The sequence below is a fragment of the Cygnus atratus genome, chromosome 4 (genome assembly GCF_013377495.2).
Source record: "Cygnus atratus isolate AKBS03 ecotype Queensland, Australia chromosome 4, CAtr_DNAZoo_HiC_assembly, whole genome shotgun sequence".
Classification (NCBI taxonomy): domain Eukaryota; kingdom Metazoa; phylum Chordata; class Aves; order Anseriformes; family Anatidae; genus Cygnus; species Cygnus atratus.
The window spans coordinates 34,474,282-34,496,483 of record NC_066365.1 but is presented as its reverse complement, the minus strand read 5'-3'; the positions used below and the strand labels follow the sequence as shown (position 1 = coordinate 34,496,483).

General features: G+C 37.1%; 1 protein-coding gene across 6 annotated transcripts in view; it reads left to right on the top strand.

Moving 5' to 3' along the window:
• The window catches only part of ARHGAP10 (Rho GTPase activating protein 10), a 143,801-nt gene that overhangs the window by 46,459 nt on the left and 75,140 nt on the right, over positions 1-22,202 (top strand). For 3 of the 6 annotated variants that reach the window (XR_007708184.1, XM_035547947.2, XM_050710353.1), the window contains exons 4-9: positions 7,313-7,384; positions 10,562-10,663; positions 13,245-13,355; positions 15,256-15,360; positions 19,609-19,738; positions 21,385-21,491. Coding sequence is in view for 5 of the 6 variants with exons in the window: in XM_035547947.2 (XP_035403840.1) it covers positions 7,313-7,384; positions 10,562-10,663; positions 13,245-13,355; positions 15,256-15,360; positions 19,609-19,738; positions 21,385-21,491 (627 nt within the window). In the remaining variant the exon portion in view is untranslated. Of the gene's footprint in view, positions 1-6,299; positions 6,329-7,312; positions 7,385-10,561; positions 10,664-13,244; positions 13,356-15,255; positions 15,361-19,608; positions 19,739-21,384; positions 21,492-22,202 lie in introns of those variants that run through there. The other 3 variants (XM_050710354.1, XM_035547955.2, XM_035547986.2) reach the window with 3 other exon arrangements.

The following is a 22,202-nucleotide window of genomic DNA, read 5'->3' as shown; positions in this document are numbered from 1 at the left end:
TGATCTAGGTAAAAAATACCTGGTAGTTTTGGACTTCCGATGTAAGATGTACAAGATCTGCTCAATCAGAGTTCATGGCATTTTATGGTATTGTGTGTTTAGATCCTGTTAAATCCCTTGACGATGCAGGCTGCTAAATATATCTGCCAAGACAGTGGAAAAAATACATAATTGTGTACCACTTCTGAAAAATTAGGTTGCCAACAGCCTACCGAACAGCTTAGGTGAGGAGATAGAAACACAAATAATTCAATTTCTCAGGAGCAGCATTTAATTACTTTAATCACAGGACCTAAATCCCCCCCCCCCCTTTTTTTTTTTTGCCTTCCTGCAAGCTGTCTAATTTTATTTTAAAAAATATAACTCAGTGGAGGATTTCCATTCTGTTATTTCATCAACGGGAAATGTTTGGAATTTGCATTGTAAAACTTTCATCAGTTTGGGTTTTGCTGGTTGTTAATAACACCACTGTTTCTCGTGGAGGACAGCTCTGACAATAATTGAGCAGTTCATACTTCACTAAACACTGGAGCTGTTGTTCACTGTTAGATTCTTTGCCTTTCAGTGGCATCTTTTTACTCAACTATGAGCTTTGCCATGAACAAAGAAAATGAGTATTGCGCTATTTCCTTTTCAGAGTAGCCTTTTCGCTTTGTCAAGATCTTTATACAGCCCAAGTGTGGACTGGGAGTGATTTTCTGTTCTTATGTGAACCCAGCCAGTGTTCTGGTGTGTTACACTGTTGAGCTCTGGCATATAGGATTTGCTAAAAGAAGCTCATTCCCGGAAGCTTTCATCCATTTCAGATGGGGAAAAGCTGTCTGTATTTCTCTTCCTATTTGTTATGTTTATTGTTTCATAGTATTTCTCTAAATAGTGGGATGCATGTAATAAGAATAAACTTACTCAAAAGACAGGACTATTAAATATTGTAAGTAATCTTTATTAAAAAGATTTTATAAGATAAAAAGATATTAAATATTTGTAAGTAATCTTTATTAAAAACCACTGTCTTCATTTAGTGTTCTTATTTAAAATGAAGTGATTTTTTTTTGTATTCTCTGCTTATGATATCAGTTTAACATTTCAAAGCCAGCTGTCTTATGGCAAGTATATCAATGCAAACATTCTTTTCAGAGCACAGTATAGCATATAGGTCAGAGGAGGCATTTTTAACCATATGTCCTTTAGATCAGTCATAAACTTCCACTGAATGGAAAGAACCTTTGACAAGAGGGGACAAAGGAGTCCTGCCACTGTATCATCTGTAATCCAAGGCTGCTGCATTTAAATAAAGAGGGGAGAAGGAAAAAAAAAACAAAAACAAAGTACGAAGAACAGGAGTCTGTCTGTACCACAGCTTGTGAAGCAGGGTTTGGTCTGGGGAACAGTTTTAGAAAGTCACTGTTTTTAAACCCCAGGGGTAGTTTTCTGGAACATCTGTGAGGAAGGTGATTTGTTTTGTTACAGGTGCCTTGTGGCATGTTGAAAATATACAAAATAGGATGTATCCAAGAATACACTTTTGTTACCAGATGGTTTCCTGCAGAAGCAATGAACCCAGAGGAATGGATGTCACTTCTATTTTCATAGCTTCTGCACACATGCAGAGACACACAACTACCGATATGCTATGAGATACCCTTAAAAATCCTTTAGTCTGTAGACTCTAGTCCTTCTAAAACCCAAATTTCTCAAATACCCTTGTTTTTAGTTCCAGTGTGTGGCTGAGGGAGGTTTTCTTTTTTTCAAGACTAAAGCTACAGGCAAAGCTCTAGACCAGTGAGAAAATCCAGAAGATTTTACAAGGTTAAAATGTGCATTTTGCAAACAAACAAAATGGGGAATAGTTTTGGGTGTTGGTTGTGCAATTGTCAGTGCTCCAGTTAAATACAAAACGGGTGCTGAAAAGTGGGTAGAGGGATGCCGCTATGTCTGCAGGGCGTACTGGCAGGAGAGCTGGCTGGTGCAACTAACTGGGAGCATATTCTTGTAAGAGGAAATTGTGTTCCCATGGGAAAATAAAGAATGGAGATTAAACCTTTGCAAGGAAGCGATTGAAAATAACATTTGACTTCCTCTGCAGTGGAGCCGTATCTGTGCAGTTACGTAACACAGGCTTTCAGGCATAGAGTTTGATGTTTCCAGAAACTTCATTATCAAACTGAGGCGTGTAGCAGAAGAGATTTTTTTAGAGGGAGAGGCGTTTTTTTTATTTCTTCCTCTGCACCCAAATATTGGAGATACCAGAAAGTCACCTTTTGTACTAGTCTGAATGTTTAACTTCCTTAGGAAGAACACAAAGAGCTCCGTATGTCCTTTGTGAGCAGAAATGCAGCTGCAGGTAGTAAAGTTCTTTATTAGAAAGTAAACTTCTTTATTTAGCAGCAGTGTTACCTAACTTTATTATTGAATCACTGTTAGCTATGTCTTCCTTTCTGCATTCTCTGTTCTACTGAGAAGGGCAAAACTTCCTTCCCAGATCTAGTTTCATTGACACTTACTCAGTTTCACGAGCTCTGCCCTGCTGGCTGTGGGCCTCCTCCTTTTCTTTGTTGATGGGGAGAGACAATCCTGCCACTGTCTACAAATAAATCTTCCCAGTCAGCGCACTGGGAAACTTTAAACCACCCTGTCTTGCTGTTTGGCATGGGGTCTGCATTCCAGTTCCTTTGATGAGGTTTTGGAAGTCGGTACCCCTGTGTCACTTGTGTCACTGTGCAGTCTGTAGCAAGGTACATTTTTATGGCTTTTTTTTTTTTCCATTTTCAGTAAACCTCTTTTGTATGAGAGGATGCTTGGATTCAGATTGGAGCAGGGTCAGTGCAGGAATTTCTCACCACCAGGGTTTATTGACCAACAATGTTTAACTTCCAGTTCTTTCAGTAAAGGCTGAAGTCTAAGGACATTTTTAGGATGAATACTGAGAGACCACAGTTGCATTTGTATAATTTGCGAACTGAAATTTGGTTAACTTTGGTTGATCTCGCCTTTGTAACCACAGAGGCCAGACTGAGATTCTGCGACAGTTCTTGTGGGTCAATGTCCCTTTACAGCCCATGTAAGCAGCCTTCCTCTTCTGCAAGACAGCCTGGTTGTGGCCGCAAGGGGAGCGGGAACCTGTTGGTGCTGCGTTTCTCAGACAGACTGCTCTGGAGGGTGAGAAAGCATGCAGAGCTTTGAGCGCTGGTGGATGGTGCTGTCTGGCGAGTTCCAGTGCATGGGAGGAGGTGTTCAGGGAAGCAGTTTCTCCCTAAACAGCCATTCTTCTGCCCTCTCTGAGAAGAGAAAAAAAAAATGACAGGCTAAATGGAGTCGGTTGTGGACTGGCACTGACTGGTGAGTTACCTGTTGGATCTTGTTGACTTGAGTGACTAATTGGCAAGCTGCTGGAAATGTAAATGGACTTGCTAATGGATTTAGTCTGTGCCTTTGTGGACTGCTTGTAGAAAATGTTGGCTTGGGCCTCTTAATCTGCAACCTGCCACAAATTTCTTTTGAAAAATACGGAGCTGTAAAAGTCAGGATTATCGCCATTCTGTAAAATGTCTCTGCCTGAGCAGGTGAAGTTTTGTAAGGGCATCTGAAATTAGGAGGTATATCCAAAGCTGAAATCCTGCTTTAAGATACTGTTGGAAATGTTGGCTATAATGATCTCCTTAAGTGTTGTTGGCAATGATGATTTTTTTTTTGCTGCTGTTCCCAGACTTACGTTAAAATTAAGTTAATTCTTTGGCCTGTCAGTAGTTGCAACAAATAGAATAGAAATAGTATAAGCAGTTTCAGATATTCAGTCCAAGGAATGTGTACATATTGCATTAGACATTTCTGAAAGTATTTGTGAAACCTTGATGTTCATAAAGCTGGTTAAGATAGTGTTACTTGAGACGTGACCCCTTTATATTGATCACTTAGGACTTACACATGCCATAGTTTGCTTGCTGGAATTTAAAATTGGGTATATATTCCTTTCAGGTAGGTTTGGGTAGCTTAGGGGTATAAGGAACAGAAAAGATTTTTTTTTTGTGTGTGTGTGTAGAATAAAAAAATAACTCAAGAGTCATACAAAAGTTGTTGAAAGAGGCAGGAACATGCAGTTTGTTATTAATTAATATTTAATTTGAATTCCTGATATATTTTCTTGAAAGTGATGGATTTTGACGTAAACTTCTTTAAGGGAAGGGTGTGTAATAAATAAATTCAAAGGGTCCTTAGCTTTTTTGCTTATTTCCATGTGCTGGGAAAATATTTTTTTATCTATTGATCTGTTATCTAGTTTTTTTTAAAAAGTAGTGTATTTTGAGTTCCCAAGTTCTAAATACATGAAGTTAACAATGAATAATAGCATAAAAATGTGTACTTATTTATGAAATGAAAACAACTTTTTCTAGCTCTTTATGATAAGCATTGAATTCTAAATACTGGAAAACACTTCAAATTCTTCCTTATGTAATTTAATACTGTGCATATTGTAACTATGAATGTCTTCATGTATATGAGTCAGAAGAACAGATCTGTAAGTCACTATTAAATGTACCAGTCACATCTTGGTTGACAGTTTCTGTACGTACAAACTCACACACTCCTTTTAGTGAGGAAGAAATGTTCCTCCTATATTTTTATATGTGGGCCTGGTGTGAAGCTCCATAAGAATGATCAAAGAGCTGCAAAACCCCACTTCACCAAGAAATACTCATCAGCGCTGCTGTTTAACCCACTCAGAGAAAGCAAAGGGGGTGACAAATCATAAATATCGCTAGGGCAGGCAAATTTCTGTTGAAGAGGCATCTGTTACAAAAGTTTGTTTTAAGTTGAGCAAAATGAGAAGCATTTTTTTTTTTTTTTTGGAAGGAGAGGAGGCTTGTTTTTCTTTTAATGAAAGAATTACTGGCTTATTTTACCACTGGCAACAGTGGAATCTTTATTTGTTGGCTGTCTTGGAGGGAACATCCCATTCTGATTTGAAGATTATTTTCTGCTTCAAACAAATACCTTCAGTGGTTCCCATGGTTAATGCTGCGCAGAAGTGTAGCAGACCAAGTGATTTGTAGCCAGCCCTTCTGGTTTGTGAACCTCAGCCTTGTCTGCCCGTGTTTTTTTTTTTTCTTTCTGCAGCACCCGGTTGCTGGGTTTTTCCTGGACTTGGACTTCATGTTCAGCATATGTCCATTGCCTGTTGACCTTAGGTTTCCCTTTCTGTTGTGTAAAAGTTCAAACAACTAAGAAGCAACTTGTAGTTAGATGCTAATTTTTAAGTTTTTGACCATCTCAGTGCTTAGCTGCTGCCTTAAGCACTTCCCTTCCTGAAAGCATTCTGTTTGGCTGGTACCTGCCAGCCTGGGCTCAGGCCTCCGCAGCCTGCGGCTCTCCTCATCCTCTCCAGGCTCCTCTGTGAGTACGCCTCACAGCACTTCTCCCTCACTTCGTCAGTAGAGAGGAAACTGGCAGAAGCAACTCAAACTTCTTGAAATTTTCCCAAACTGAAGGATTAATTCTGTCAGCCTCTGGAGGGGTTTTCCGCTTGGATTTGTGTGAATCCTAGCAGCCAAGCCAAGAGAGGCTCTAAAAGGCCTCAATCCTTGCAGCCAAGCAAAGAGAGACTCTAAAGGCCTCAGGTGCTGTTGCTTGGGGTTGATCCAGTTATAAATACAAGTTGTTGTTTCCTTTCAGCCCCTTTAGAATTTCCAGGGAAGTTTTGGGAGCCTCACAAAACTGCATGTCCTAAAAATGCCCTGGAGGCCCTGATAACTGCTTGAGTAAATAGGATGTATGTGCAGTGTGCCAGGTGGAATAGATCCTTCCTGTAACCACATTTCTCAACTCCTCTTATGGATGTTTGACTTCTCTGGCTGTCAGTCCTCCTTTTTCTTCTCCCATCAGGTGTGTGCTAAATGGTGCTTTAAGTGTTTCTGACAAAATTAGGAAGTGAATCCCCAAAGAAAGGGTTTGGGCCACAAGATCAAGTGCCCTGAAATTAGGGAATATCTGAGGATGACTGTGCAATGCTTAGTTTGGCCCAGACTTGCCCAATATTTGAGTTTCCAGCTAGATAAATAGGTTAGCATGCTGTTGAAAATTCAGGGTTGCTCTGGTTACAGTGAATTGGCAAGATGACTCCCACAGTAATCCCTGCGTGGCTCCAGGGCTGGGTGGGAGCAGACAGTGCTATATGGATTTGTGCTGTGCCAGATCTCTAATATATCCCTCTTGTGTTTTATGATAAGAGCTTTTCAGAAGGCCAGATTAGGCGTGCAGTGTTTTATCTGAAACCTCTCAAACTTGGAGGGGGAAGAAAAAAGAAAAGAGAAAGACTTCTGCTGTATCTATGGTGGGCTTCCAGGGAGCTCTGTCTGGACTCCTGGCAGCCCAGCCCTGGGCTGGGGTGGCCACAGTGCTGGGACTGAACTGCCCTGGGGCTCTGCCTTGGCCCTGGGACCGCAAGGAACCCATCTGCTCCTCTGTACCTGCCATGGTCTCTATACTTGTTCAGTGCTGCTCTTGTGTTCAAGAAATTCCAGCTTTTGTTGAAATTTCAAACATTTTTAAAATTCTAATTTGTGTTCGCACCGAGACCAAACCCAAACTTATAAATAAGCTAGCTTTCAATCTTAAAATGGCATGTTGTTTTCTTTTTTGTTTCTTTTGATAAATGGCCTCATAGCCATATTGAAAAGTGCAGTGATGGATGCTCTGAAAGAGACAGATGAAACTTTACCCAGTCAACTAAATTTCTCATTTCTTATCTCTACACCTCTTGATTTTGTAACTTAGGTTAACCTGAAGCTTTCTTAATGTAATTAAATTTAAATATTTAGAAATACCTATTTCAATTCCTAATGGTTTTAACTGTATATAAAAGCTTATTTACTACTCAGTTGTCCATTCTACAGCTGTTTCCTGTTTTTTTTGCGATGTTGCAGAAATGTGTGTGTCCTCAAATGAAAACTATTATTTTTTCTGTGTGACACATTCTGGTGTTCAGTTGTTGAGGCTGTTGACCTGATCTGCAAGACTGGCACAAGTAAAGCAGTTACTGTTTGGCTGCAGCCTGTCAATTTCTGCATTTGTTAATTTGTTTTAGATTTGTTTTAATTTTCCTGACAGTGGATTGAAAGAGAAGATAGAAAATTTAAAACCTTAAATGAACTCAGAGATGGGATTTTTTGAGTTAGGACTCAGTATTCCAACATGCTTTTTTTATAAGCCCCAGAGCTTGCTTGTCTTTTTTTTTTTGATTGATGGTGCTAAAGTGACTTGTCTTTCTGGCAACAGAAGCTTAACCCTTGCTCCTTTTTTTTTTTTTTCCCTTTAGGCACTCAGTGTTACTGAAACTCTGATCAAACCTTTGGAAAGATTTAGGAAAGAGCAGCTAGGAGCTGTAAAGGTTTGTCCCTCGTTTGCCTTTATGATAAGTTTAATTTCTCTACTTGGATCGCAATGCAGTAATGACATGTATTTGGCAGAGGGCAACTGTTGTTTATATTTCATCTGTTCACACTTCTTTTCTACTTTGAGAACTTGCTTCAGAAACAAATGGAAAGTGTGCTTAAGAAGAGAAGAATGTGTCCTTTTCCTTCTTTCCTCCCCCTCCCTTATCTCTTCTGTCTGGAATAAGAGAAATACGGCTAACCGTCTAATGGGTAACTCTGATTCACTTCATTCTTATTTGCAGTTGCACAATCAAAAGCTGAAATGCATTAACTACCCAAAGGAGTTTATCTGTATGCTTCTAACCTTATTTTTGCATCCTGTAAAGTGAACATTGCTTTTATTTTACTTGAATAAAATCACTCACTGCTTTAAATATCACTCATTGTTTTAAATAAATCACTCATTGCTCTATGTGAGTGAGGAAAAAATAGCGATGGAGAGGCTTAAGACAGGATCTCATTCAAAGTACTTTTATTTTAGTGAAAGTTGTCAGTAACCTTTCTAAGGTTGCCACTACGTTGTTTGTATTTATAAAACTAAGCCTCATGGGTTAAATACAGACTAGCAATTGGGTAAGTATAATAAGGACAATTTTCACCTTGCTGTATCTGTCCACCTTCCTTCTTACTGTTAAGAGATTTAAATACTTATTTGAAAAGGGGGAAGAATTACTGCTACTTATCACCATTTTCTGTTCCAAAACTCAATTCATACACTTTTAAACTACCACTCTGCAGATGTTTTATTTTATAATGTCATGACTTCACCAGCAGTGATACCTAACATCTCAGATAACCTTTCAGTTTCAGGTGAGCTATACGTTTTGACTACAGCAGGAATGATTAACATGTTCTGAATTTTTGATTTCAGTGTTCATGCATGGAAAATACTCTGATAATCATTGCAACTTAATAGTGCAGTGGTCTCTGGTCTTTTATGGATGTCAGAAGTTCGAACCAACATACAGTAAAAACTGTAATTTAGAGTCATCGAAGGAAAAAGAATTTGTTCTAAATATAGTATATCATCATAGTTATATTTAATGGATTATTTCAACAGAGTATTTGTGGTGTTAGAGGACATTACCATTTCTTGGGTGAGAATTGCTGTTTTATTTCATGATCTTCACTCGTTTCCTAGTCAGAGTTCTGTCCCTGATGTTTCTAGTGTGAAAATTTACGTTCACATAGTCTGAATATCACATTTTGTTTGGATGCATGTGTCTTCCCTCATCTCTCCCTGCAACTGTTTCCATGAAGTTGAAGCTCTTATTGGTAATTTGGCCATTTTGTGGCTAGAACTCTCGGTGAATTTAAATAGAACGGTCTTGCTTAATTGTAGAACACAGAGAAAAATACTCTAAAAATATTTAACTCCTTGAATATTTTAACTGAATATTTATTCAGTGTAATCAAAGCACTGTCATTGGAAATATAGTTTTGCATAGCACTGAAAGCCGTGTTACGCCCTCTAGTAGCAAAATGTATCTGGAACATTGTATGGGATGAGCCTTAGGAAAAATATATACGTATATATCTACTGTGATAAAAGTTAAATCTGTTGCCTCATATTTTCCTGTATTTTGCATCCCTTGTTGATGAAAAGATCTGAATTAGGTTTAAGACGACAAAGAAAAGAGGGGGAAAAGAAGTTAATCTCTGTAGTGTTTGAAGCTGAAAAACCTATTGAATTACTCCTGAGTGAAAGATTTTACTGCTCTCATCCCCAGCTGCATGTGTAAAGTTTCTGATTGTTTCTGATTTTTACCTGTTTAGAAGTAAATATCTCTCTTCTTTTCTGGCAGCATTCAAATGTTTATCCGATCAATGGAAATTTTGCTAGTATAAACACATCTTTTTTTATCCCCACTCCTCTTTTTTCTGAACTTTGCTTATGCTAACATGTTATCTCTAATTAATCCCATATGCATATTGTATATTACTCAATTGATAAGAAATATTGTGGCTTCTTTTTTAAAGAAAATATATTACATACATGACGGAGGAAAAAGTAATATTTTTGCTAAAATCCTTTACTGAAAAGCAGTCGTAAACAGCTTAGATCCTCTTTATTGGAATGCCATCTTGAAAATCAAATCTTCCAGAGAACAAATACATGGGTGAATTATTAAAAATGAAAGATTAAGATTAAAAAATGTGTGTAGAGTCTAACCAGCATGCTGAATATAATTGAGCAAAATTCTTAATTTCATTGAACTCATGGTCTGTTTCTGATGAGCAAATCTGTGAGTGCTTTAATAAGGAATTAAATATTTTTTCCTTTTTTAAAGCTTTATTTTCAGCCGCAGCTTATTATACTGAAAATAGCTTGAAAACTGGTTGGTTAATTCCATCAGTACTGACTTCTGTCTTAACACATGGAACTAAGAAACTAGAAATGAAGAAATGAAAGGGTTGTTTGACGATGTCTTTGTCTTAGATCCAAGAACTCAAATTTCCTAGAAACTTTTCATGTCTGTCTCTTTTCCAATTCATTGCTTTTGATGGTCAGACAAATGGATTAGTCCATGCAAATGCTATATGTGTGCTTGTGAGAGTTGCTCTTTTGCTAGCATGATTTTATGTTCTATGGAGATTAATTTTTTTGTCATGGGTGCAGCAGCGGTCTAGTAGATGTGGGAATTTAGTACAGAGTTCTTTGATTTTAAAATCAAGAAATCGTAAAGAATATGAAGCTGTATTCACTTTGGCTTGTGGGCTGTGAACCTGGTGGAACCTACTCAAATGATCTTTTCATTCTTCTACCTAATCAGTTATAGAAAGTTCTTTTTTTTAGTGAAACTGGTGTCTCCTGTGAAGTCCTCTATTCAAAAAAACAGGAAGATGTGGATGATCCCTGAAAATAATGAAAAACGCAATAAATCAAAGTTTTTTCTAATCATTTTTGTAAGCGTTCACTTGTGTGATAGATTTCACCATAATGATGTAAAGGAATTTCATTTTAAGTTAGCCTTCAATTTTTTTAAAGAATTGGTTGGAAACATTTTTCTTAGTTAATAGAGTGTGATATTTTGTTTTTCTTTGGTTAAGTAGAACTTTAAAAGAATAAAGAAAATGGCGTTTTTTACATTTTTATTTATAAATGAATGTTAATCTGTTCCGGTGTGTAGGAAGAAAAGAAGAAGTTTGATAAAGAGACAGAGAAGAACTACAGTTTGTTAGAAAAACATTTAAATTTATCAGCTAAGAAGAAAGAGCTACAATTACAAGAGGTATTGTTGCTGTTCTTCTTCCTTCAAATTACAGGATTTTGAGCAGATAAATGTATTCTATGCAAAAGAAGCATTCATAGAGGTAAACAAAAACTTCTGTCAACTAGAAAGGTTGGTGAGAAAGTTGGTATTTGCTGAACTTGATTTTGTACCCCTACTGTTTTCTGATTCAAGGGTTTTCCTTGAAACATATATGAAACACTGGACATCATGTTCTTTATATAGTTAGGAGAATATTGAAGTGCAAATTTATTGCGAAAAACTCTACATTTCTCTTATGACTTTGCCATATACATAAATTGCATTACATTATATGTATTGACTTAGTAGTAAGGATTAACACAGAATGCTAATTACAGCGAGATTTATATTCCAGAAAGAGGTGGTTTTGTACTATTTTTTTTCTCATATGTTCTGAGGATCCACTTTTTTTTCAAGTAATGCTACAGAAAAGTTGTTGACAATTTATAACTTTAAAACAGATCTGTTTTCCCTGGCATTCCTTCTCTCCGTGTGGGTTCATTATCATCATCCCTACTTGTAATAGCTTTTATTTCTGGAGCAACAGCAAATAATAAGCGAGAAAAGAGCAGAGAGATCTTGCAGAGACTTGCTGTAGGCAGAAGGATTTTGTTTGAGAAATAAAATTGTGCCAGAATTATCGATGCTTAATCTATGAATGCTTTGTATCATTAAAATCCTAAGAGTAGGAAAGCTTTTCTTGTACAAACTTGGGAAATAGTTGTGTATGTTTGCATGGGAGCTTCCTTATTTCACATTGTTTGGCTAGTTGTGTCAATTCCTATCTGGAGTAAATAAAGGTTGTGAATATAAATTTGATGAAAAAAAAGATGAAAACCATGTCATAGTGTAGCGTGTCTTACTGCACCATACATAGCCTTTGACTCTATTAATGGAGGGATATTCCTGAAATTTCACTGAGGCATGGTCTGCATCTTATTTCTATATTTCTCTGTCAGCACATGAAGTACAGTGCAACAGTGAGCAAGTTTGCTGGGTGCACAGGAAGATTCATGCCTCAAAAAAAAAAACCACAAGGGAACATGTTGTAATTTATTTACAGGGGAACTGAAAGGAATTGAAAAAATAACTATATTGGGTATTATATTCTTGGGGGGTGGGGACAGACACCCAAAACAATAAACAACCAAAAAAAGAGAGAAGCAGGCTTATTATTAGACTTTGGTAAGACTGCTCTATATATGCCACTGATTAGCTAAGTATCCTAGCAAACCTGCTGCATTTTTCTATGTCTGTACTTCACTGCACGTGTATATCATTATAAGCTTTGCTAGCAACTCAAACAGTTCCTGTATTGCATGGTTAACAGGATGCATCAAAATGGCTTGACTTTTTGAATCATTTCTACTTAATGATGTGCGTATCAGTGCTTTCTTTTTTTAATGGCATTTGTTGTTATGCCCCTTTTGCCACTGACAGATTTTGAGCACTGAGCAGCAAAGCAAAGCACGTCTTAGGGCAAAAGTGTCCTAAAGCTTATTTGAATTATCCTCTTAAAGCATAGTGGTCTGTGTTCTGTCTGAAGGATATAATCTCGGTATTTGTGAGAGTATGGTAGTAAGTCTAATCCTTCACTTAGCTTTTTCTCTATTTCCTTCTGTAGTTTAGCACAGAAGCTTTAATGGAACTTATAACATTTTTTTGGTATTATCCCATGGGCAAAGACTAAGTGTTAACCACTTAAAGAATCCCTCTATGCCCTTCTTTTAATGCATTTGAATGAAGGTCTCCATTACCCAGTTCTTGAAGTTTCATAGTTTAATGAGGGTATGCATAGCACAAAATGTGACTTAAAGAGCCAATTCATATATGCTAGAAAGTTAAATATTTATGTAAGAATGAATGGCAGCTGAAATATGACCGATCAGGATCGATATGATATTGGCATTTTACCAAAGCTGAGCTAAAAATTAGCTGCAGCTAATAAGGCTGCATTTTTAAATATTTGATGATCTGTGGAAACTTGTGAAATGTCTGCCAATAAAAGAACTCTTTTTTTCCTTCTTGGCTGTTCTTGTCAATCAGAGTGAGCAAAGGTGTGAGACAGGTATAATAGCATTCTGGCTATATGTAGCAGTCATTTGGGGTATAGAGGAAAGCTTACAATACCAGTGAAGTGCTTTTCAGCAATAACTTTTTCTCCCTCAACTGGAGAGTTGATTTCCCTTTTTTCTGATGGAAGATGCTGTTAGCCCTGTCTCTATGGCAGGCACCTTTTCAGCGTTATTATTGCTCAAGTACTTCCTCTGATTTATTTGGCTTGGATTCCATTGAAAAGAGGTTGGGAGAACTGTTATAGGAATGTTTCTAAAAATTTAACCTCATAAATCAAAACAAGAATCAAAGCAACATACACTATCTAATAAAAGGGAATTGTTGCTTCCCTTTGAAAGTAAATGAATGAGCTCTGTAATAAAGGAACAGATCCTGGTCTGGAACAAGTTAAGTTATCACTTGCCATTTGTATGCAATACTTGTGTCAGTTTGAAGCTGTCTGCAAAATGTCTTTGAAACTTCATTAGCTATATTCTGTTTGTAGGCAGATAGCCAAGTGGAGCAGAATAGAAAACACTTCTATGAGCTGTCCCTTGAATATGTATGCAAGTTGCAAGAGATTCAGGAGCGGAAGAAGTTTGAATGTGTGGAACCTGTAAGTACCAGTGAATTCAGTCTACCCTGTTTACCCATAATGGATGGAGAAAGCATGCAGTTGGACAAAGGCCAAGGAGCTGTTTTCTGAGAAGATGTATGCAATTGTGGGATTTAACAGAATTTAAAGCAGTCTTGCTACATCTGTGCAAATTCTTAATACAGACACACTTAACCAAGCAGCTCAAACCTTATTTTAATTATCACAATTGATTTAGATCCATTGACATTGACTTCCAGAAAATGTGAAATCTTGTGCAGTATTGAAAAAAAACACAGCTTATTTTATGGTGTAGGTTAGAATAGAGGATTCAAAAGAGTGATGATAGGGTCAGTCTTTTTGCATTTTTAAAAAAATATTTTTTAACAACTGAAATGTTATTCTTGACTAATGTAAGGATTTTTTTTTTTTCAAGTTGAAGGTTTCACTTAGAGGCCTGTTGATTTATACCTACGCTTCTACACTAAAAGGGTGCTTCTGACTAAAAAGCTCAGTATCAGGTAGTCTGTAATGTTTGATTTCAAATGGAGTTCAATCTATGCACAAATCAAGGGGTTCCACTGGAGTTCAGTGAAAATCATACATGTGCTGACAAGACTTACTGAGCCTCTGAGAAGAGCTTACTAAAAATTTCCTGAAATGTGAATTAGCTTTGTAAGATAAATGCAACTTTATAAAGTATCAAGAGAACAATACGTGTAATACATAGATAAAGGGAGCATGGATTGTAGAACTGATTTCCATTCACTTGCATTGTGTGTTTTTTCGGTCAAGTCTCTCCATTTATTCTGATAAAATTATTTTGAAACAATAATAAAAAGTCCCAAATGACCTAATCAAAGTAACTGCTCATTATGGAATTGATGAGAGCTATAGATTTTAATGTATCTTATTTCTATATGAAAAATTGTTGAAATACAATCCTTAAGAGGGAATAAATTGCTTTAAATATTTTAACATTGTTCAAGGAATGGTAAAATTTCGTTTTCAATTCATTTTTTGTTTTCAACCACTTAATTTCACTTTTTTCAGAAAAGTCTCTGGATGGGGTTAAACTTTAAGTTATTCAATTTGTATTTGAAATTTTCACTAGTAAACTGAGATTTAGTTCCAGATTCTTATCAGTTTCCCTACTTAATGCTTTAAAAACAAACAAGAAACCAGTCATGCATTTGTGAAAATGATTTATTTGTATGTGACTTAAGACTTCATTAAATACGTCCTTTGATTTGTTCTCTATAATAAAGAGAGTTGTTGTTTGTGTCACTCAGTTCTTTCCAACTACCTGAACTAAACAGGAGAGGTAGGCACTGCTGCACCCTCATGCAGTTTGCAATACAGAATGCAGTCATTCTTTTCTGAAATTAAAACACGGAAGTCAGAAACTGCAATACAATCACGTTATGGTTCTAAGAGAGTGTCAGGTCTGGGTGCAGTGATGAGTAAAGCTGCTGCAGGGAGACCTTCTTTCACCCAAACCCATTAATTCTGCTACGAAAATCATCTTAATGTGGTCATTAGAAGGGAGCGAAATAGTAACTAAAAGACAAAGATCTTTATCACCTTGTGCACAAATTTATTCCAGACATCAATGGTATCAGAGCAGCTGATGGAAAACATGACATAGGGAAGACTGGAAGATAGGTAATATACATTGCTTACAGTCAAATTTAAAATGGAGATCAGTTGTGAAATTCCAGGGATAGGACCACCCAAGAATTCATGTATACGTAACAGAACATATAGATCCAAATAGTTCCAGCAATGTCCACAAGTTCTGAATACCTATGTTTAAAAAAAAGTAATTGTCATCTCTGATCTTTCTGTAAAAGACTACATGCAGCAATCATTTGAGTAAATTAAGTTTTACATTCTGATAAGTCTTTTGTTTGCATTTCAGGTGCTATCATTTTTTCAGGGTTTGTTCACTTTCTATCATCAGGGATATGAACTTGCTAAAGACTTCAGTCATTACAAAATGGCCCTGCAGATAAATATACAAAATGTAAGTTGTGATTGACATTTATGCCTCTTAAAAGACTTTTTGCCAGAAAATATTTGTATTGCCAAAACTTTCCTCATCGTGTTAGTCCATTGCTTGTGAACTTCGAGGATATAATGCCATCTTCTGGCTAACCAACCACATCACTGAACAAATCACTGCTGCTTCCCGTGAGTTCTCATTTCGTGGTTTGTAATACACCTCTCAAAAACAGCTACATCCCTGTTGGTTTGTGGTGCGGAACTGTATAAGGAGACTATTGGTGTTAGCTCAGGAGTGAGAGTGCAGCAACCACTGTGACAGGCTGAAGCAATGGGATTGGCAGAATCACTACTCAATTGGTCTGTTTTCTTCAATGAGATTTGTTAAAGAATAAAACTTGCTCAAAATGAACACTGCTGTGCTAAAGGCCTTTTGATAGCAAATAAATCATGTACCTTGCTGCAAACAAGCAATTCATGATAGTGCATATGTTTTGTTAATCTCCAAGGGCACCTGGAATTAAGACACTTCCAGGAGGCTGCAGACTAATTTTAGAAATGGCTTAACTAGCAGATAGTAGGGAGACAGGAAAGTAGAAGAGAAGACTGAGCTTATTGTAATACACAGCAACATGATTCATGTGTCACAATACCATTCTTGTCATTTTCTTTCCATACGTCTAAGCCTTCATGTTTCCTTAGAGCTGTTGTTTGGTTTGGGTAGGGGAACTAAATAGTAGTAACTTCAACAGAAGTCAGATTTCCTGGGAGAAACTTCAGGACAAACTTGCTGCTTCTGTGTGCTTCACTTAATGGAATAAGGAATAGCACACAATGGCAGTTGGTAGAGGGGAGCTGGTTCAAGACAGGCAAGAAGTAGAATGCGAGAGGGAAGCTATGATACAGTATTGAAGAGCTGGATTTCAGATTGTAGATGGAAAAGAGCCAGAGACGTAGTCTGAAGAAGTGATGAAGAAAAAGAAAGCTAATCTCAACAGATGCATTTTCAATCAACCGCATGGTATTACAGTGTGCCCCAGGAAATCCAGAAGAGATTGAACATCACAGCTAAAGTTTTATGAATAGATAGAAAGAACAACCTGGATTTCAAAACACAATAGAGAGAAAGAATGTAAGGCTTAACAACCTTCTGAAGGAAGAGGAGAATAAAAAGATGAGTTTGCAAAGATCATGAGGACATGCAGCATTCCCTGCTGTATTGAAGATAAAGAAAACATCACAAAGGAAAAATGAACCAGGTCTTGGCTGTTATACAGCTGAGCTGCTAGCAGGACAGCGGATTGACAGGTTAGAAATACAAGGGTACAGGATTCAGTACAGAGAGCCTAGCTGTATGTGAACAGTGATTTGAGACTTCTCAGCATAGCTGTAGTAATTTAATTCAAGGGGGTGACCACAAATAATTGCGCTCTAATCTGGGGAAGAAAAGCTGATGAGTACACTTTGATTCTTTTTCTGTACTAGAAAGTTTGCCGCTGAAATTTCCTCACTTGTCTATGTTTTTGGAAGCAGCTGGGTGGGGTGAGAGTTCAGAGTAGCAGTTTCTTTCAGGTAGATATAAAGTACTTTGTATCTCAAATGTAAGATCTAAGTTTAGGCTTTCATCTGTGTTCTACCATTTCCTGAGAAACCAAATTATTGATCGTGCATTAATGCTGTGGAAGTTTAGGAAAGCTTCTAAAACCAGGTCTCTACCTAGCTTACTGTCCTAAGAGAAAGACCCCCTATATATATTGTTCCATGAAAGTTCAAGTGGACCTGTAACAACCATTCCCCAAACCTTTCAGCTCCACAGGGTCCTGTTCCTTCTTTTCTGTAATAGTTTGGAGCTACATACCTCTGTATGTAGCATAAGGATGTCCACAGTGTTCATCTTGACAGACACATTTTACATGTGTCTGCTCTCTGGTCTGCTACAGTTCATACCTTCCCATCCTCTTAGCCTTTCTTTTCATTCAGGTCATCTTTACGTTAAGAATTACCTTGGTGATTTTCTCTCCATACCATGCCCCAGACCCTGTCTTCCCAAAAAAGGAGGAAAGAAAAAGAGAAAACCCAGATTTTATCCCAAGCTCCAATAAGTCAATTCTTCCAACAAATAATCTTACCCTCTTGTGGTAGTTTTGCATGTCTAACTCTATTCCCTGTGCTCCCTCAACCCTTGCTTGCTAAGTGCAACCGGGGCTTTTCTATTGTTATCTCAGTTCTGTGCCCAGCCCAATGTATGGATCATTGCAGCCTTGATGATTTCTCTCCTGACCTGCAAACAAACTGTGGCTTCCTAGGGAAGAGGAGGACATAGCTTTGCTGATGGAGCAGTTCTAATATTCTCCTGGTTAAACTCAGCTTTGTCACGATACAAAGGAAGATAGGAAGATGGTGTTGAAACAGCATCCCTTTCCTGTCAGTAGCAGGTTGCCCTACATATAGGTGTGAAACCACCACTATCTGTGCTGTTTGTGATCTGACTCACATCTGTAATTCAGTGCTCTTAAGTGAGTTCAGTGCTCTCTGTGTGACTCTTGGGCAGGAGGGAGCTTTGAAAGAGAGATTAGATGGAGGAAAGGGGTAGAGAGAAGCACTAGCTGGAATTTGTTTTGAGCCTTCAGGAGCCTGCGGTATTTCTTCCCACTGTTCCCAGGGTGCATGTCGCACACATGGATTTGTGATCACCGCACAGCTAACACAGAAAAAGGTCCTAGCAGAATCGTTTAAAACATCTAGGAGCAATCAGTGCTCAGCCAGTAAGATATAGATATGAATAGTTTGTCACAATCAGCTTTTGTCTTTGCCTTGGGTAGAGAGAGTGTAGTTTTTATTGCAGCTCTTCTGGGGAATTATGAAAAAGAACTCTGAAAATTGTTTGGAGCCTTGGAAATTAATTTGTGTGGGGTCTGACTCATAAATTTGTGAGCAGATGTGACCTCAGACTGAGACTATGGATGTGGGGTGGGTTCAGACCAGTTGTTTTGCCTGCAGGTAAGAAGGCAGTTGTTCCTAGACATCACTAAAAAGAGTATCTTTAGCTTTTGTCTCTAAAACATATGGGTATGTGTGGCTGCTCTGATCAGCTTGCATGGACTCTATTTGTGCCCATCAGTAAACTCCTTCCAAGCATAAATCTAGAGTTTGCACGTACAGATGACCAGCCAGGCACATACTGTTAGCTGTCTAGGTACAAGAATGGATACCTGTTTATATTCCTGATGTATTTGTCTGTGTGTGCAACTGCATGCTTTTCATGAAAAGTCGAAGTAAGGCATCGTTTTCAAAAGCTGATCCATTTTCAGCAAAATAAAGGTGCTTTCAAAAAGCAACAAGGCATATAAGCATGCATCTGGAAGTATGTGCTTTCCTCAAAATGCACGTAACCAACTGGACAAAATACCAGCTTGAGTATATGTTTTCAGTTTGTGCAATTTGGATAAGTGGGTATGTGGAAAAAACTATTACTGTGCCTGTTTTGGTATTTGCTCATTGGCCAATTGTCAGTGGTTTTCAGACTGAACTGAAGATTTTCTTGTGTCAGGTGTGAGCTACTCTGTTATTTTGTTTAGTTCTATTGTATACTTTATGGATGGTGTGGTTGCTTTCTGCTTCTTTTTTTTTTTAAAAAAAAAAACAAAACTAGTATTTTAATAAATATTTCTCTTGCTACTGCTTAAAATTTTAAAGGGAGTGGCACCCAGCAATAATAATCATCTGGACTTTGATTTTTTTTTTCTTTAAATGCATGCATATTTGTTTTGCATGATTCAGCCTTTGCGTGACCAAAACATTTGGCATGTGAATGGTCTCAATGTATATAAATTGTTGGTGACCTTCTTGTCACGTTTTTCTCAATAACCACAGAGAATCCTTTCCTTCCTGATAACAAGTAAGGATCTCATGAATTGAGCTAACATTTGCAGTAATATTTCGCTTAGGAAACTTCAGTTTTTAAATCCAAAGTCATTCAGTATTTCAATTCTTTCTGAACAGGTCAACGCGTTGTTTTAGAAATCTACTCTGGCTGTCTTTGTGTGCTTTCCAGTTACAACAATTAATGTCTAAAAGACACTTTAATTTTGAGTGTTATCAGAAAATTTGAAGAGTAAACGTGTATGGAAATTGTGCACTGATCATCCTAAAATGGCCTTCTATCATTTTCTCATTTTATAAATAATAGTTACTGTAACTGCTATCTGCCATAAAGAATGAGTTTTTCTTCTGCTCCCTTTACTAGTGGGTTTTTGCTATCTTGTTTTAGACGCGAAATCGTTTTGAAGGAACAAGGTCAGAGGTAGAGGAGCTCATGAACAAGATCAGAAGAAATCCTCAGGAACATAAAAGAGCGAATCACTTCACAATGGAAGGCTATCTCTATGTACAGGAAAAAAGTAAGATACGTTTTTGTATTCCTGTAGTGCACATAATGCGCATGCAGGCAAGGCTTATATCTACAGATAGCATGAAGACAACTTATAGCTTGTTAAACAGTCATCTGAATAAATGTTCCGAGTCTGTAATGGCAGTGTTACTTTAGGTGACAAAATAAACATGGTAAAAGCGTGACAGTTTTAAGCAAGGATTGACTGAATTCAAGTAAGTTTTATTTGATTTTATTTTTAATGCCTTAGTAATGACCTCCCCTAGAGTTGTCAGACGTTTGTTGTCAGACAGCAACAACATGAGTTGTCAAATTAGTCTCTGAAAATCAAGCCTTATCAGTTTAGTATGATGAAATTGACTGTCATTTCCTTGGTTCAGTAATATGCTTTCATCACCTGGTTGTAATCACAGGGCTAAATAAACCAGGTTATATGCTAGGTAGCTAGTGTTGAAAATCTTCCTGTGAAGATGTCACACATCATGTCAGTACTTTGAACAATTAAAAATTCTTCTCATTGTAGCAAAAAGGCCAAATAAGATGCAGAGCTCTTACTTCTCAAGAAATAACCATAAAATCTGTTTGTTTGTTGTTTTAAACATTTTGTGTAAGCCATGTTTGTTGGATATGTGTTGTTATAGAAAGTTTGTTAGCTTATTTTGGGGAGAGATTTTACTTTTATGATGTTTAATCGTATTGTTTAGGTAAGGACTTCTGTAAAACATCTCACAAATAGAAGACTACAACATTTTTGGTGGAATCATTAGTATTACAGTGTTAGAAATAAGATTTTAAACAACCAGTAGTAAAAATAAGAAAAACAGATATGGTACGAGATCATTTCACTGGCCTTAGTCATCATGAGCTTTAGAATGAGCTGGAAGGATTCTGAAGAGGTGGGTATGTCTGAAACTGAGTTGGGGAGGAGCAGGGCGGTGAGACCGTCTAGTTTCAGGATCAGTGAAATCCGCTGTCAGCTTAAGTGAGTCATGACAATTTTCCCTGATGCTTCAGGGCAGAACACATCAAAAGAGGATTCCTTTGCAGGCCTCCTTAATTTTTATTTTTTTAAGTAAGTTAATAGAAGTGAGGAGATAACAGAGGGTCAGAATCCAAGTTTTAATAGTCAACATTATGGTACAAATTATAGTGTATGCAGTAGGCTGATCTTTGTATCCAATGTAGGGTGTGTACTGTTGAATAGTTAGGAGTGAGTTTTGGTGTCAGAAAATGTAGTCAGACCATAATCAGTAGATAATGTGGTGTTTATAACATAGGTGCATTAATCTGCAGTTATTTAGCTTCAAGTTATCAAGTGTGAAACTAGATTTCCATGTTCTGCTTTTCAGTTTCCTAGGGGTATTTATTTTCTTGGGAAAAAATGGTTTTGTCTGTATCTGAGGTAAAGATATATAGCGGTAATTCTTTCCATTGGTCATTATGCGTAAATATGTAATATAACATATATCAATTTTTAGAATAGTAATTACCACTTAGCATTTGCTTTACTTTGTATAATACTCTTAGTTAATTACTTTGTTTTAAACACTTCATTCTTAGGAGTTAAATAGGACTTCTAAGTAACATTTTGGACAGCAAGAGGAGGAAACACAAATTGGAAATAGTAGATAATACTTAGTGCTTCCATTTATGTAGGGCCTGCTCCCTTTGGTTCCAGTTGGGTGAAGCACTATTGCACATACAGGAAAGAGACAAAGAAGTTCACCATGATCCCATTTGAACACAGATCAGGAGGGAAAGCTGTAAGTATATTTTTGTATTCTACTCTTATCAAGATGTGTCAGATAAGATGTGTCAAGTCTTTTCCCTCTCCACCTCCCTGCCCCTCTTTGTCTTCTTTCTTCATGCAATTCAGTTTGCCATTTAAGGGTATGAACATAAAGTAATGGAATGGCTTAATAGATAAGCTTTCTGCAGACTTTTCAATTGTTTGCTTTTTTTTAGAAGACCAGACAACATGACACAGTTAACATGCACTGCTTTATCTGTGAAGTGTTTAACTTGTTAAAGTATAAGTTAAGAAAATAAAATAGATTTAAAAAATTCTTTCTTACACTCTCTAGTCAGATTTTTCTTTCGTGGATGTAAGTACTAGAAGAGGGCCTGAAAATTATATTCCTATTAAATAGGAATGTACTGACAACTGAATGTAATTTCAGGTATCTTTGATAGCATCAGAAATATTCAAGACCCAAGACTCTGTTTATCTTTGAATGGCTTTTATTTGTATTGAAATAGTTGGGAGTTAAAGGCACTCAGCACCTTCAGAGATGAAGCATTAAATTAATGTATTAATATGTATGAAATGCATTTTGTTGCAAGGAAAAAAGATATGTGAAGATTGAAAATAATGCTCAAGTCAGTATTCCTATAAATGTAGCACCCTGCCCTATCTTCAGATTTGGATAGAAGTCACATTGTTCGAATTTTATCTAGGTGTTATATCCCATTAG